This window comes from Muscardinus avellanarius (assembly GCF_963383645.1).
Source record: "Muscardinus avellanarius genome assembly, chromosome: 6".
Classification (NCBI taxonomy): domain Eukaryota; kingdom Metazoa; phylum Chordata; class Mammalia; order Rodentia; family Gliridae; genus Muscardinus; species Muscardinus avellanarius.
In genome coordinates, this window is record NC_137791.1 from 135,038,602 (window position 1) to 135,053,352 (window position 14,751).

Genomic DNA, 14,751 nt, shown 5'->3' on the forward strand with positions numbered 1-14,751 from the left:
CCAGGCAGGTGCTCCAGTCCCATAGGGGCACTTGGCACTTCTGTTCACATGCACCAGCCACAACTACTCCCACAGCGCCATGCAGCCCCAGGGACCCAGTGCACCCTGCCGTGTGCGGCGAGGGGCAGCCCAACAGAAGTCCTGGTGAGCGCTGTGAGCAGCTGCCCACCCCTCAGCCCCCAATTCAGGCCTCCCTGCGCCTCAGCACGTCCAGGGGCACCCAGCTAGCCCCACGTTAAGCCAGCCGAGACACAGAAGCTAAGCCCTACCTCTGAATCCAGACAGAGTTGGTGGGTGAGGGCGTCCAAGAGGGCGCAGTGGGAAGAGGGTGGGAGGGGTGGAGTGCTGTATTTGAACCCAGGGCCCCTCTGAAGAGCCGTCCTACAGCCTGCTCCTGTCCTCTTCCTCGGCCTTGGGATGAGTGTCGTTCCTTCTGATCACCAAAGGTGGGAAAAGATACTAAAAGAGAGGAGGATTGGATAAGGACACGCCCAACAGAGTCAGCCTGTCTTGCTCAGAATGCTGCCCTCACCTTCCAGAGTTCCCACGCACATCTCATTTACAAAGAGGAAGAGGAGGGGCAGATGGCCAGCAGATCCTCTGTGCTTTGCTCCATGGACTCCCTCTGAAAGCTTCCTCAAAGACATTTGCTTCAGGCAATAGTGGATAAAGCAGACAGAATTTTAATGCTCCTGGCCAAAGGCAGTTATCAAATTTGTGAGATAAGAATGGCATACCATGTGATCAGCCCAATGAAGGGTAAGGTATGAGAGAGAACTGTGAGATAGGTGGAGCTTTTACTTCGGGAAGAGAAATCTCACGGGGGCAGGGCTGGAAGGATGTCGTATCAGTCATAGTCCCAGAGGAAACGCTAAAGAGATAGTATTTCCAAAGGACAGTTTACATTATGGGGGCACAAGGGGACCATAGCAATGTGGGGGTCAAGGTGTTACCACCTGGAGGCTGTACAGGTGGCTATTGGACATCACCCACGGTGGTGGCCAGAGGGAATCCTGCAGAAGCATCAGTGAGCTTCCAACCTCACCCATGTGGGATCCCTTGTCCACTCAGCCTGGCTGGAAACCCCCAGGCATGGAGCCCTTGGATGTGGTCCCGGGTCAGTTCCCAGACTGAGAGCAGGTGGAGGTGGTGCAGAGGGATTGAGGGAGACAGGATAGCCCTGTGAGATGTCCTGTGAGAAAGCAACCAGGGTAGTCCCAATAATTCCAGAAGCAGACTGAAGGGAAATGGGGGGGAGGGTCAACCAGGGACAAAATGTAGTCTCCAGGGGCGTACCCCCAAGGCTGCAGTCCCTTAAGCTGAGCCCTAACGCCTACACCTCCCACCATCTCTCCACAGTCCACTAGTTAAGGCAGGACCCTATCTATGGAGAGGCCCACTGTGAGGTCAAAGGGCTCATGAGCTAGTCACTTCCCCAAAGCCCCACCTCTGCACAGTGCTGCACGGGACTGAGCCTTTGGGGCCATTCCGGGTGTTAATACCTGCTGCCAGGGGCTGTTGTAAGGACAAGTGGCTTAACACCTAAGCACTGCACACGTGTCTACCAGAAATATTATGCCCAAAGTAGTCAGACCAGTATAGTGCCACTCCACCACTCCATTAAGTACTTTGTTGAACATCTTGTCTTTGCTGTTGTTGTATCAACACATAAATACAAAATATTAAACAGTTCATCCCAACTCCTCTGGTCATGAGGACAACAGCTTCACACACATGAACTCATGCAAACGGTGCCACCAGCTCAGCTCACCAGTTCTGCAAATGGCAATCCAGTTATTGTCTTGCTGGGACACTCTGTTACTCCATTTAATTACAGCTCATTTCCTTTTCCATGGGGGCCGTGGAGACAGAGCCTGCCGACCTGTGCGCACTGCTGTGATGAAGGGTGACAGGCCGAGCTGTGGTTTCCTGTCTTCCCTCAGAATGCTGTGGATATGTGTCTCTCTCTGCCTGGTCACTGCGCTGGGCTGGGAGGCCACACATGGCATGCCGTGGCCCTTGCCTGGTGGAAGAGAAACCCACAGCAGACAGTAGCCCTGGTTCCAGTCCCTTGAACTGAGACCCACGTCCTACACCTCCCACTGTCTCTCAGCAGTTCACTAGTTCAGGCAGGACTCTATCCATGGATGAACCCACTGTGAGGTTAGAGACCTCATGAGCCAATCACTTTCCCAAAGCCCCACCTCTGCATGGTGCTGCGCAGGGACCGAAACTCAACACATGAGCCTTTGAGGCCATTCCAGGTGTTTACACCTACTGCCAAGAGCTGAGGTAAGGACAAGTGGCCTAATGCCTGCTCCATGCCCTGGTTCCCTGGCTATGGGCCCATCTGGCCCCCACTGTGGTCTCTCCCCCATTTCATTTTTCTGCCTCACCCACTTTGGGTCCTGACCCAGAGACAGCATACATATTTCATCCACCCTGTCCCAGGCCTGAGAAACTAGCTGGGGGACTGGGGTTCTCATCAGGTGGCATTCATTGGCACCATGGCATCAAGTTACGCTTTACTGATCTCAGTTTCCCCAAAATGTAAAACAGAAGTGTGTCCACATTGATCTTCATTAAGCAGCTACTCTTCATAAAGATGCCCACAGGGCAGCAGATGACATTCCGTGGATAAACCTTCTCTTTAAGCAGTTGTTGGCCCCCTGGTACAGAGAGTCTGGATGAAGCGGGGCAGCGACTGGCAGAGTGGGATTCTGAGCCCACTCAAGGAGAACCCGGAGCTGCTCTCCTCCCCATGTAACACCACATCCCTGCATGCCAGAGAGGCTCATGAGAGAGGCAGGAACAAGCGGAGTGAGTGAACAGGCGTGAAAGAGCTCGTGTTTAAACCACGCCTCTCCTCTGCAGGACAGCGTGGCACAAGCTGACGCCATCCTGGAGTGGGGGCAGCTGATGTGAAGTTAGCCTGAATGCTGGCCACTTTCCCTCACTCCTCTGCAGTGCCATGCAAACGTGCCCCTGGCCCAGCTCATTACGTACTGCAGCGTGGGTCCTCTCCCTGCTGATTGGGGTCCCCATCCCAGGACACCCCCTTGGCATCTCCCGCCAGAGTTCAAAGGTAGAGAACACTCATATACATCATGCAGAACTCGGTCACAAAGCTAATGATTAATTCAATAAGCTAGCTGAGAAATTAAATGGTCCTGCAGCTGCTGAGATAACCAGCCAATTTGCATCAGGACTGAGCCGTGCCCGGCATTGGATGTAAAATCCTTTATTTCCTCATGAGGTATAGATTCCTGGGCTCAGAGCTAGTCCCACAAGTGAGCACTTGGTGCCAGTCATAATGGTTTTATGTCTTCATTTTGGTTCCTGGATTCCCATCTGGGCAGCATGAGCCTTTCTAATTCCTTTGAAGCATGGAAATACACTCCCTTATTCGTAGGCACAGATGGAATGGCCTTGGGTTCTGTGGAAAGAGCAGAGGGGTTGGAGACAGCCTGGGTTTGAGTCTAGCCTTTTGAGGTCACACGGCCAGTCGTGGAAGGCCCAGGCTCGAGTCCAGGCAGCCTGGCTTGCCGGACTGTGACTTAAGCTTCCTTCCAGCAGAGACTTCACAGCCAGTGTTCACTGTTTGCTCTCTCTTCACCTCATGCAGCCCGCTATGCAGATAGTAGGGCTTGAAGAGTAGAGGGATGAAGGGCTGGATGGGTGGTGTACATGGATGGATGGGTGGATGGGGAGTGGGTGGAGTGAGCAGATGGATAGAGGGTGGATGAATGGATGCCCTGATGGGCGGATGGATGACAAGTGGATGGGAGGAGAGGTGGATGAGTGTGTGAATAGGTTGACGAGGTGTGTGTGGCTGGTAAGTAAGTGGGCAAAACAGTAATGGATGGATGAGTGGTGGGAGGTAGGTAGGGCAAGTGGGGATAGGGTAATAGATGGACACGGGATGAATGGTGAGGAAGACGGTTGTGAAGGTGGATGGATATGGGAATGGATGGATTGGGAATGAGTGGATAGAAAATGGGTGGTTGATGGATGGATCTGTGAATGGCCAGATGATGGATAGTTGGGTGGGAGGATGGGCATGCAGGTAGAGTGAGATAACACATATTTGGGGTCTTCCCAGAATTAGGTTATAACTAGCTTCATTGGCCTCTAGGTGGCTGTAAAAGGTGTTAGCCAGCTTTTTACTGCTATCACAAAATACCAGACATAAACAGCATAAAAAGAGGAAAGGTTGGTCTCATGGTCTCAGAGACTTCAGTCCATGATCGGCTGGCTCGATTTTGGGGGTAGGGACCTGAGATGAGGTATAATAACACGGCAAGGAGGGTGAGGTGAAGCAAAGCTGCTCAGTCATGGCATGTGAGAAGTAAAGAGAGAGAGAGGAAGGGACCAGGAAAGGGCCAAAGACCTGCTGCCTCCACAGCCCCACCTCCTGTGGTTTCCAACCCCCTTCAGCTGTGACTCCCTTGGTGGATGAGCCCACCGATGGGGTCAAAGTCCACATGATCCTTTCACTTCCCGAAGCCCACCTCTGGATACCCCTGCTCTGGGCACTAAGCCCTCAGCATGTAAGCCTTGGGGACATTCCAGATCTAACCCCAGCAGGAGGGCCTTCCCTTCTGGATTGCATCTCCTGGCTCAGATCAGGGCAACAGTTACTACATATGACCCTCGCCAGAGGAGGGGAGACTAGAAACAGCTGCTTCTACTCCCTAAGAGAGCCCCAAACCTTCAGCTCTAGAGAGGACCTGGCCATTACTGAACTTCCCGAGACTTACCCTACTCACAAACTTTCATTTCAAATGTTAGCCCTTTCGCCTTCAGAGACCCTATGCCATCCATACCCAGCCACACTCAGTTGTGGAAGGATTGGGTAAGAATTTAAGCACCCAGCGCTTGAAGCCTACCTCCAGTGCTGCCTTTTGCAGGAAGCCCACCCTGATTGACACAAGTCATCACAATCCACCTCCCCTTCATGTGGGCGCCCTCCACACCATATTGACTTCATCACCAAGCTCATGAGGCTTTATATCATGGAATAATTACTAAAAGATGGACATCTAAAGGTATCCATATTGGTTCTGGACATCGCTTTATATATGTATATCATGCTATGTTAAAATACTGAATTACCAGCATTTGAGCAATTATTTAAAAAAATCTTCATGGTATGCATTTTTGTCTTGCAAGATCCCCAGAGCATCACATGGCATTGCAACTGGAAACTAAACAACGAGGTTCAACTGCAAATGTGTGTGTTTCCCTCTCACTCCCAGGGTTCCTTGTCATTTGAGTTCTCTCTGATTTTGATGGGATTTTTTTCTTAGGAAACAGGAGAACAGAAGAGAGTCTCCATGAGCCTCCCAGACATTTCTTGGGGTCTGCCAGCTCCTTCTCTTTCTCTGGAATATTATTCCCTTCTGCTTTGTCTGTTGTGTCCCAGCTCTTCCCCTGGTCCTGCCCCTCTTTCTCTAGGATGATGTGTTTTATCCACAACCACCTTTCCTAGTCATCCTATCTGGAGAACTGCAGGCCTCGGGGGCAGAGGAACTGCCCGCCTCTTTTGGGGTCTCATAAGTGGTCAAAGAGCCCGGGACAGAGCCACCAATTCACTGTCTCAGGAAACAGCGTGACGGCTGATATTAGAGCATGACCTGATGGACTCACTCGAATACTAACTTTGTCACCAGTGCTCAGCATTCCGACCGCGCACATGTGCACGCCACCATGATGACCAGCGAGGCGCGGGCTGTGTTTTGCTCTTGGGACCACCCACGGTGTCCAGCAAGTGACATTACTCACAGATGCTCACTGGGTAGGAAGGGACGACAGCCGCTGGCCACCTGCTCTGTGCTGTCTGATGGAACATATTAGTGTAAAACCATGCCAGTGTCCGCTGAAACCCGTGTCTTCCGGAGCAAGGCAGACTGGGTAGTCAGTACTGTTCCTCCCAGCCCTACTATAGAGTTCACACTCCTTCTCTCTTAGCCTCCTGAAAAGTGAATGGTGCTAACTGCCACATTTAGACAAGGAAGGAATGAGAGGCTCCAAGATGCCGGACGAGCTGGGCGTCGTGGCTCACGCTTGTAACCCCAGCATTTGGGAGGCTGGGACAGGAGGATCCTGGTTCTCTGCCAGCATCGGTTACTTAGTGAGCCCTCTGCAACTCAGTGAGACCCTCTTGCAAAATAAAGAATAAAAATCAGAGCTGGGAGTGTAGCTCAGAAGTAGAATGCCCCTGGGTTCCATCCCCAGAACCACGAGAGGGGGGGGGAGGAGGAGGAGGAGGAGGAGGAGGAGGAGGAGGAGGAGGAGAAGAAGAAGAAGAAGAAGAAGAAGAAGAAGAAGAAGAAGAAGAAGAAGAAGAAGAAGAAGGGAAGAGGAGGAGGGAGGAGGAGGAGGAGGAGGAGAAGAAGGAGGAGGAGGAGGAGGAGGAGGAGGAGGAAGGAGGAAGAGGAGGAGGGAGGAGGAGGAGGAGGAGGAGGAGGAGGAGGAGAAAGGAGGAGAAGAAGAAGAAGAAGAAGAAGAAGAAGAAGAAGAAGAAGAAGAAGAAGAAGAAGAAGAAGATGGAGGAGGAGGAGGAGGAGGAGGAGGAGGAGGAGGAGGAAGAGGAGGAGGGAGGAGGAGGAGGAGGAGGAAGGAGGAGGAGAAGCAGCAGCTGGATGAGTTGACCCGCAGCCCAAGTAAGAAGTGTTGAGAGCCAGAGTTTCTGCTGAGTTTTCCCCTGGTCTAAACGTCCTCACAGCCCCTTAAGTGGCTCAGCTCCATCTCCAGCCTGCGGCATCCACAGGCAGTGATACCTGTGCTGTGGCAGATGACCCTGAACTTGAAGATCAAGGGGAAGGTCATCTTGCAGCACACAGACGGGGTCAGCTGGCCCTCTGCTAAGAAATGCAGCGTTTCCTCTGCAGCGGGGTATTTTATCAGTCCAAGTGTCCAGCTGTCTGGATAGTTACTTGCGGGATGGTCTGCCCAGTGCCCATCTTCCCTTTAGACAGTGAGCTCTGTGAGGACAGACTGTGGCTGTTCTGCTTGTATGCGCATGTAATGCTCGCAATCGATGATGTATTAATTCATCGTTGCGATCAAAATCCCCAACAAGAACAACGTAGAGGGCAAAGGTTTATTTGGCTGATGGTTTTAGAGGTCAGTCCATAGGCAGCTGACTTCAAGGCAGACTTCATGGTGGAACCGCTTGGTGGAGGAAGAACTGCTCTCAGCTAATGGCTGCCAGAAGAAGAGAGAGGGAGAGAGGGACAGGGAGGGAGAGAGGGAGAGTGCGCAAGAGACACATAGAGTCCTCAAGGCCACTCCCCCAGTGAACCGCCTCCAGCCACACCCCAGCTCTCAACCTTGCTGGATGTACTTTCAGCATCTGAGCTTCGCAGGAACATCCTAAGCTCAAACCAGGACCAGTAGGCATTCCATACCAGCACAGTGCATGAATGACGCATGGGCCCATCGACCTCCTCTGCTGACCGTGAACCTGGGTGGATTACATATACAGTCTCCTGTGAACTTCACAAGGACCCAGGAGATAGGAAATAGTCTCTCCATTTTGGAGACAGAGAGTCTGAGACGTGGTATATTAAATAACTCTCTGAGTGTGCAGTGCAGACCCCTCAGTGGCGACCTCCCCCAGGGAGAGGAGGTGGAACTAAAGCTGTGGTGTGCAGGGTGTCTCCTGAACCTGTGGCCACACCCAGATCCCCAGGGCTAACCCAGGTCTACTGTATTTGTTTGCAGGCTCAGAAGGCATCAGGGACAGGGCGGCCAGATCCTGGACCCCGAAGGCAGAGTGGCCAGCCAGGCCCAGAGCAAGCTCCAGGATGGGTGTAACAACAATATCCTCTCCCACGCCTGCCCCCGGGGCTGCAGCAGCTAGGCCTTCGCCTGCAGCTGCCCGACGGACGGGCCGACACTCATGACCACCCTGCCCATCCACAGCCCCTGTCTGTGCTATGACAGTCCCTGTCTGTCCCCGAAAACATCAGATGCAGAAGGAGCCCTGGACTCGGAGCTTGGAAGTCTGGGTTCTGGTCCCATCTTCTGACTGATTTGCTGTGTGGCCTGGGACAACTCACACCCTCTCTGTGCCTCAGTTATCTGCATCTGCCAAAGGGATTGAATAGCTCTCTGACCCTCCTCCAGTTACAAGACTATTGTGAGAATCTGATTGGATAGCACACGTGCAATACCTTGGGCACTCATAGAATTGTTTGCACGTGCAAAGTATAATCTTAATATTTGAGGTGTTTTTCCACCCACCCCCAAAGCAATTAGACCATCACGACTTTGCAGTCAGCCCACCTTGGCTTGTTAGATGGTATTTTTGAAAACTGCAGCCTTGGGGGTAGTATAAATGTCTGATGTTTGTCCCTCCTAAAGAAAGACTGCTCCCAAATCCTGGAGCCATCCTAGAGTCTTTATGTGCAGTCTCTGCCAACCAAAGACTTCCTGACCTTCTAAAATAGGTGTAGCCACGTGCAGAGCCGTCGGGTCCCCAAGGTCTCGATGCTTCAGGTTCACGTGTCCCATGGTTCATGGAAGACCGTCCCCAGCTTTTAGTGTCAGTGGTCTCCGCCTCCAACCTGTTCCCCTCCTTCCCCCCAGTGCTGGAGTCTGCACGGTGTCCATTCAGATGAGAGTCAGGTCCCTGGCCATTGGTTAATCCCAGTGTCGCCCAAGCCCCCCAAGCCCTGCAGCAGGCCTCCACATCCCTGTTACTCTGCCAGGTTTTCCTTTCCAGGAAGGAAACAGGCTAGTGAGCATCGTCCTACGAAGGCACCCGGCTGGAATTGGCGGGACAGCTTCTTGCTAACACATTTCAAGGCATGGGTATTTAGAAAGCATTGTAGACAGAAAGTGGGCTCACTTAGTGGGTCCATTGGGTCAGGGAGCATCTTGCCCTTGAACTGGGAGACGCTGGGGCTTCGCAGAGAAAGCTTGGGCTTTGTGGTCGGTTGGTGACCAATCGGAAGACTCAGGCAAGTCATGTGATCCCTCAGGTGTCAGCCGCCTCCTTATTAAATGAGAACAAGGCGACCCCGTGGGCTGTCAGTTCCCTCAGCGCCTGTGTGTCACACACCCAGCACAGCGGGTGACCCTCCACGGTCATCTTCTGCATCATTTGGAGATAGTTTCCTGTCTCGCAGGCTTGGCAGGGTGTCCTGCGGGCCAAGCCTCCCCAGGGTCCAAGGCCCTCCTCACTTCTATCTCTGGAGGCGATGTTGTCCTGCTGACCCTGCTAAGATCAGCCGTGTTGTGACTTTTTTTTTAACCAATTCCCATTTTTTCACTCTTTACATGACAAATCTGTCTTCGGGCTGTCGGAGTCATCTCTCAGTATTCTGAAGAGACATTTCAGTGTACGACGAGGTTTTATATTTTCATTTAAAGAGTCACTGTTTTTCTGAACCGCGGCCATCTGAGATTGCGTCGCCCATGTCTGTCGGAGTGTCCTGCTCACCTTTCTGTGTTCAGTCCCCATCAGCCCTGTCCTGTCCCCTTCAGGAAATAGCAGGCTGCTCTGAGCCAGAGGCACAGCAGCCCTGGACACTGGATTTCCTGCTCTGTTGGTCTGCGTCCCTTATTGAGAATAAACTGTTTCTTGGACGTTCCTTCTTATGGCTTTGTTCTTGATTCAAGGCTGGGTGGGATGGAGCCTGTGCCTCTGGGTGTTAAGGTGCTCAAACCTAATCAGTGGGGTGGGCTGGGGTTTGATGAGCCTTGTCACTACAACAAAACACCCGAGAGAATCAACTTATGAAGGAAACAGGTTTGCTTTCACTGGTGATTTTAGAGGTCCCAGCCCTCAGCTTGACGGGCCCATTGCTTTCAGGCCTGCAGAGAGGCAGATCATCATGAGGGGGGAACACAGAGTGGAGCAAAACTGCCTGCAACTCCAACCAGAAGGGGCTGAGTCCTACTGAAACAGGAACCACTGCGGGTTGGGTCGGGGCAAGGAGAACTCAACCCCAAACCCCCAGCCTAGCCCAGTTCTTGTCTCTAAGCACCAAAAGAATTGAGCTTAGGAGACACAGGAATCAGGGTGCAGTATTTAATAGGAGACAGCAAAAGGTAACAAGGCTCCTGCACGAGGAAGGGGTTTTGAAAGGATCCCCATGCCCGGTGCTCACATTGGGCCTGGGCTGCCACTGTTGCAGAAAAGGCCCGGTCAAATCACTCCTGCTGCGACTCGGCTTTGCTGGACCAACAGCTCTTCAAGCTTTCCGCTGCTACTTGAGGGAGGCGAGAACACTCATTTGGACCTGACACTCACGGAGAGGTGGCTTTGAAGGTCAGCGTGGGGACTGGCCCCTCTCTGGGGCAGCCCTGCCACCACCGCAGCGGCTCCCTTCCTGCTCATAGTTGCTACTCTGCTTGCATGAGTCTCTGCTGGACTCCGCTTGCTTGGCTCTCAGAAGGCTAGTTTACATAGTGTGGCCACTCCCCTGATGGCTGCTTAGATCTGGTCCCTGATTGGTTCATTTTCAAAACTTCTTGGAATCCCTGATCAGTCTTGAACTAGACGTCAGAGAAAATGGCCACCCCAGCCCTTACACCGACTTGCTACACTTTATCCCTTACCACTACCAACCCTACAAGCCCCCCATGACCTCGCTTTCTCCCACCAAGCCCCACCTCCCAGTAGCACCCCGCTGGGGACCACACCTCCACTTGCGGGCCTTTGGGGACATTCAATGCCCAACCTGTAGAAGGTGGGGATAACACATTCATGATGTGTTTGCTGTGCCTGCAGATGAAATCAAACTTAGCTTGGCAATTCAAGGCTTTCCCCAACCTGATGACAACTTACATTATTGTTATTATTATTATTAATTATTATTATTATTATTATTATTATTATTATTATTATTTACTTATAAAGGTACAGCCTATTCATAGGGGAAACAGCAAGTCTCAGACCTGCAAAAACAGTGAGTCTCAGAGTTTGGCAGTTCAGTCTATGTGGTTCCCTTGGGGAAGAATGTACAGAAAAAAAATCCATGGTGTGTTTTTTTCCTACTGGTTTGATGTTGGGTTTTCTCCAAACGGTGGAGACTCATCAACACCCTCTCCTGGCTTGACTTACTGAAAAGTCAGCTGCTTCCCGTATCCTCCCTCTCTGGCAGGTCTGCCCAGCAGCCCTCAGCACAGCTCTTTGCTCTGGCAATTTTACCCCATTTCTTTTCTCACCTTGCTCTGTCCATGGTCACGTGGCTCCTCCCCTGCACCAGCTGTGGCTCCATCAGAGGCCAGCACAGCTGTCCCAGCATCGAGCTGCCTTGGGCCGGTTCTCAGTGGATGGAAAAGCTTCAGACACTCCCACCTCAGCCTACAACTAGGGCCTTGCTCAGCAAACACCTGTCACTTTGACTCCTCGGCCCATGCTCAGTGCCTCTCCCATGAACCCCTGGCTGGCTGGCCCATTCCTACTTCTGACCTGGAACATAAAATCAAGGTACAAAGGATCTCTCCCTGTTCAATTACTGACTATTCCAAAGAATAAGCAGCTGATTTTTCCTGAGTAATCACAGACAAACGACTAGTGGATTTCCCTCTCTGCATCTCTGTTCTTCATTTCTTTCCTGCACTCCACCCCAACTTTCTCCTTCCACTCTGCAGAAAGAGTGACATGTTCCACATGACTATTTCACATACATGCAGCCGCCACCCCTGCATCACCTCAGTGATAAGAATCTAGTGGTAAAACTTTATTCTTTTTTTTTTTTTTGGTAGTACTGGGGTTCCTGGAAGCCCTTCTACCTCCGGGCTACACTCCCAGACCTATTTTTTATTTTTGGAAACAGGGTCTCTTAAGCCAGCGCGGCTGACTTCGAACCTGCGCGATCCTCCTGTCTCCGCCTCCCAAGCGCGGGTATTACAAGCGTGCGCCACCACGCCCGGCGGTAAAACTTTATTCTGGGCTTCATTCAATGGTATTTTCTTAGTAGGAATTCATTTCACAGTAGCTATGGTACGAATGTGTCCCCATAGAATTCACATGTTGAGATCCTCCCTACCAGGGTTCTGGCATTGAAAAGTAGAGCCTTTATGAGAGGATTAGGCCATGAGGGTAGAGCCCCAGTGAATGGGATTTATGCCATTATGAAAGATGCCAGAAGGAGGTCATTGGCCCCTTCCAACATGTGAGGACACACGTTAGAAATACCATATATGAACCAGGAAGTAGCCCTCTCCAGACACCCAGTCAGCCTTGGTATTGGACTCCAGCCTCCAGAACTGAGAGATGTACATTTCTGTTGTTTATAAACCACAAGGTCTGTGGGAATCTGTTATAGAATCCTGAACAGACTAAGCTGCCTTCCATATCTTTAGTCAATTCTGAACAATCAAAGGTGAGATTGGAAAGTTCTCCAATGGGGTTCTGGCAAATCCTGAGAAGCTAGAATCATGCCTGCCAATGCCCATTGCCCATTTTCCCTGGAACACGCCCTGTACACGCACAGAGGGGCGTTAGAAAAGACGTGACCAGAGCCTTGGGGTCACCACCACACTGGGTTCTCAAGGGAGCTAAAAAACAATAGCAAATCAGGAATTGGAATGACTATGTCAAGATTAAAGCCCCAACATAGAGTTCTGCTAGGAGGTTAAGTTGAAGCAAGAAACAGAGAATCCAAGCCTTAGTTAGCTCCTCCATCCTTCTCAACATTTCACTCTTGTGCCAGTATTGGGAAATTGCTCTGATATTGATTTCCAATAAAAACATAAAAGGCAGTTAGGCAGAAAAAAAAATGCAGCTTTGCCTGTTATACTTCAGAACTCCCCCTCCCCTCTCCTCTGCCTTATTTAACCCATAGTGAGATATGGGGGAAAATAAAGCCTAATTTAGCCTTAAAACTACATAGAAGCAAATAAAGCCTTTAGCTCTAAAAATATATAGAAGCAATTAAAAGCCCTAAGATCACAGTGAATCTGCCTGGCACTTTTTTTTTTTTTGGTGGTACCGGGGTGGAACCCAGGGGCTTTCTACCTCCGGGCTATACTCCCCAGACCTATTTTATATTTTATTTGGAAACACGGCCTCACTAAGTTGCTGAGAGCCTCACTAAGTAGCTGAGGCTGGCTTCGAACCTGTGTGATCCTCCTCTCTCAGCCTCCCAAGCGCAGGGATTATAAGTGTGCACCACCACACCTGGCTTGCCTGGCACGTCTTAAAGCCATACAGGTAGTGAGTGTCTCATGATTTTCTCTTAGAGATTATACACAGCTGCACTGGCTGAAATCCGTGCCTCTGTCTCCCTCTTTTCTTTGTGATCTGGTTTGGTATGTGAAATGTAAACGCCATGTGTCACTTAATTGATAGGCGCCAATCCAACCTGGCACAACAGAGACAGAAAAAGATTATTAACCACTGTACTTAGTCAAGTACACTGTCTGGAGACAAGAAAGCATCACCTGCTTAAGTAATAAATTACTAGTCTGTTGTCTTGGTAATGCTGATAAGAACATACCCATAAGAAAACTGTATTTAAGGGCCACGGTTGTAGAGGGGGACAGAGTTCCATTTTGGGCTCTCAAGCATATCTTCCAGGCACACTGAACTTCTTCCTTTTCTATTTCCTACTGACTTTGTAATAAAGATCTCTTTAAGCTGCAACCAAGCTATTAGTTTTAATTTCTTGATTCAACATATCTATTTGAATTGAGGAAAAGAGCCATGGGCGCCATTACAACCACTAAGAACGCTGACACCAGCAAACACATTGGTGCCGAGTACAGCAGCCTAGCTTGTTAGAGCAGTAGCCCTATTAATAGCTCAGGTCCTAACCAGGCAGAAAACAAATTCCTCTTTCATCATGGGAGAATTGGGCAAGAGTTTATTACAGATGGCAGATGAAAATGTGCAGAAATTCTCATTTTCTGGTAATTACTAGGCGGCCTAAGAGTCCTACTGTATCAGAGAAACCAAAACCAAGGAATCCAAAGACTTACTCACTTGCCTTCTAGATGATTCCTTCCTTGGGATTCCTTGACCCTTACCAGTTCACCAGTCATTGAGACCATGCACAGGATTTCATGGTGCACAGGGTCTCTTTTCTCTAGAAGAATCAGTCCCATGTCTTGGAGGGCTCTGGTGCTGCTGAGGTCTGGGCAGTGGCCAGCGCCCAGGCCACGGCAGGGTGGCCTCTGTGGGGAGCTACCCTGTTGCCTCATGCAGCCCTGAGATGGGAAGGGCACTTCATTTCTGTGTCAGATTTCCCAGACATTCATCTATCCTGTCTAGTACTAAGGAAATATGAGCTGGACATGGTGGCACACACCTGTAATCCCAGTTCTTCGAAGGCTGAGATAGGAAAGTTGCAGGTTCAAGGATGCCATACAATAACTTAGTGAGACCTTGTTTCAAAATAAAATAGGGCTGGGAGTGTAGCTAAGAGGAGAACATCCCTAGGTTCAATCCCCATTATGGAGGGAGGGCGGGAGGAAGGGAAGGAAGGAAAGAAGGAAGGAAGGAAGGAAAGAAGGAAGGAAGGAAGGAAGGAAGGAAGGAAAGAAGGAAACACAAGGAAAACCTCAGTCAACAAACACTCCACTAACTACTGATTACCAAGAGTGTCATGGTTGTGAAAGATTAAAAAACATTGATAAATTGTTACCAAGTACAAGAGACTAAAGAAACACGATGACTGAGCGAACTGAGACTTGAAGACTGAGGTAGATTACAGAACAGGGAAAGATGTTAGTGAAAGAGCTTGTGAGATGTGTACAAAGTCTCTCGTTAATAGTTATCTACGAATGCAA

The 14,751-nt window shown here is 50.5% G+C and overlaps 1 protein-coding gene across 2 annotated transcripts in view; it reads left to right on the forward strand.

Annotated features, from left to right (window-relative positions):
- The window catches only part of STK32B (serine/threonine kinase 32B), a gene marked incomplete at both ends in the record, with an annotated part of 391,796 nt that extends 383,929 nt beyond the window's left edge, over positions 1 to 7,867 (forward strand). For both annotated transcript variants that reach the window (XM_080698041.1, XM_080698042.1), the window contains one exon: positions 7,729 to 7,867. In XM_080698041.1, coding sequence (XP_080554167.1) covers positions 7,729 to 7,867 — 139 coding nt within the window. The remainder of the gene's footprint in view (positions 1 to 7,728) is intronic.
- Positions 7,868 to 14,751: the final 6,884 nt, after the last annotated feature.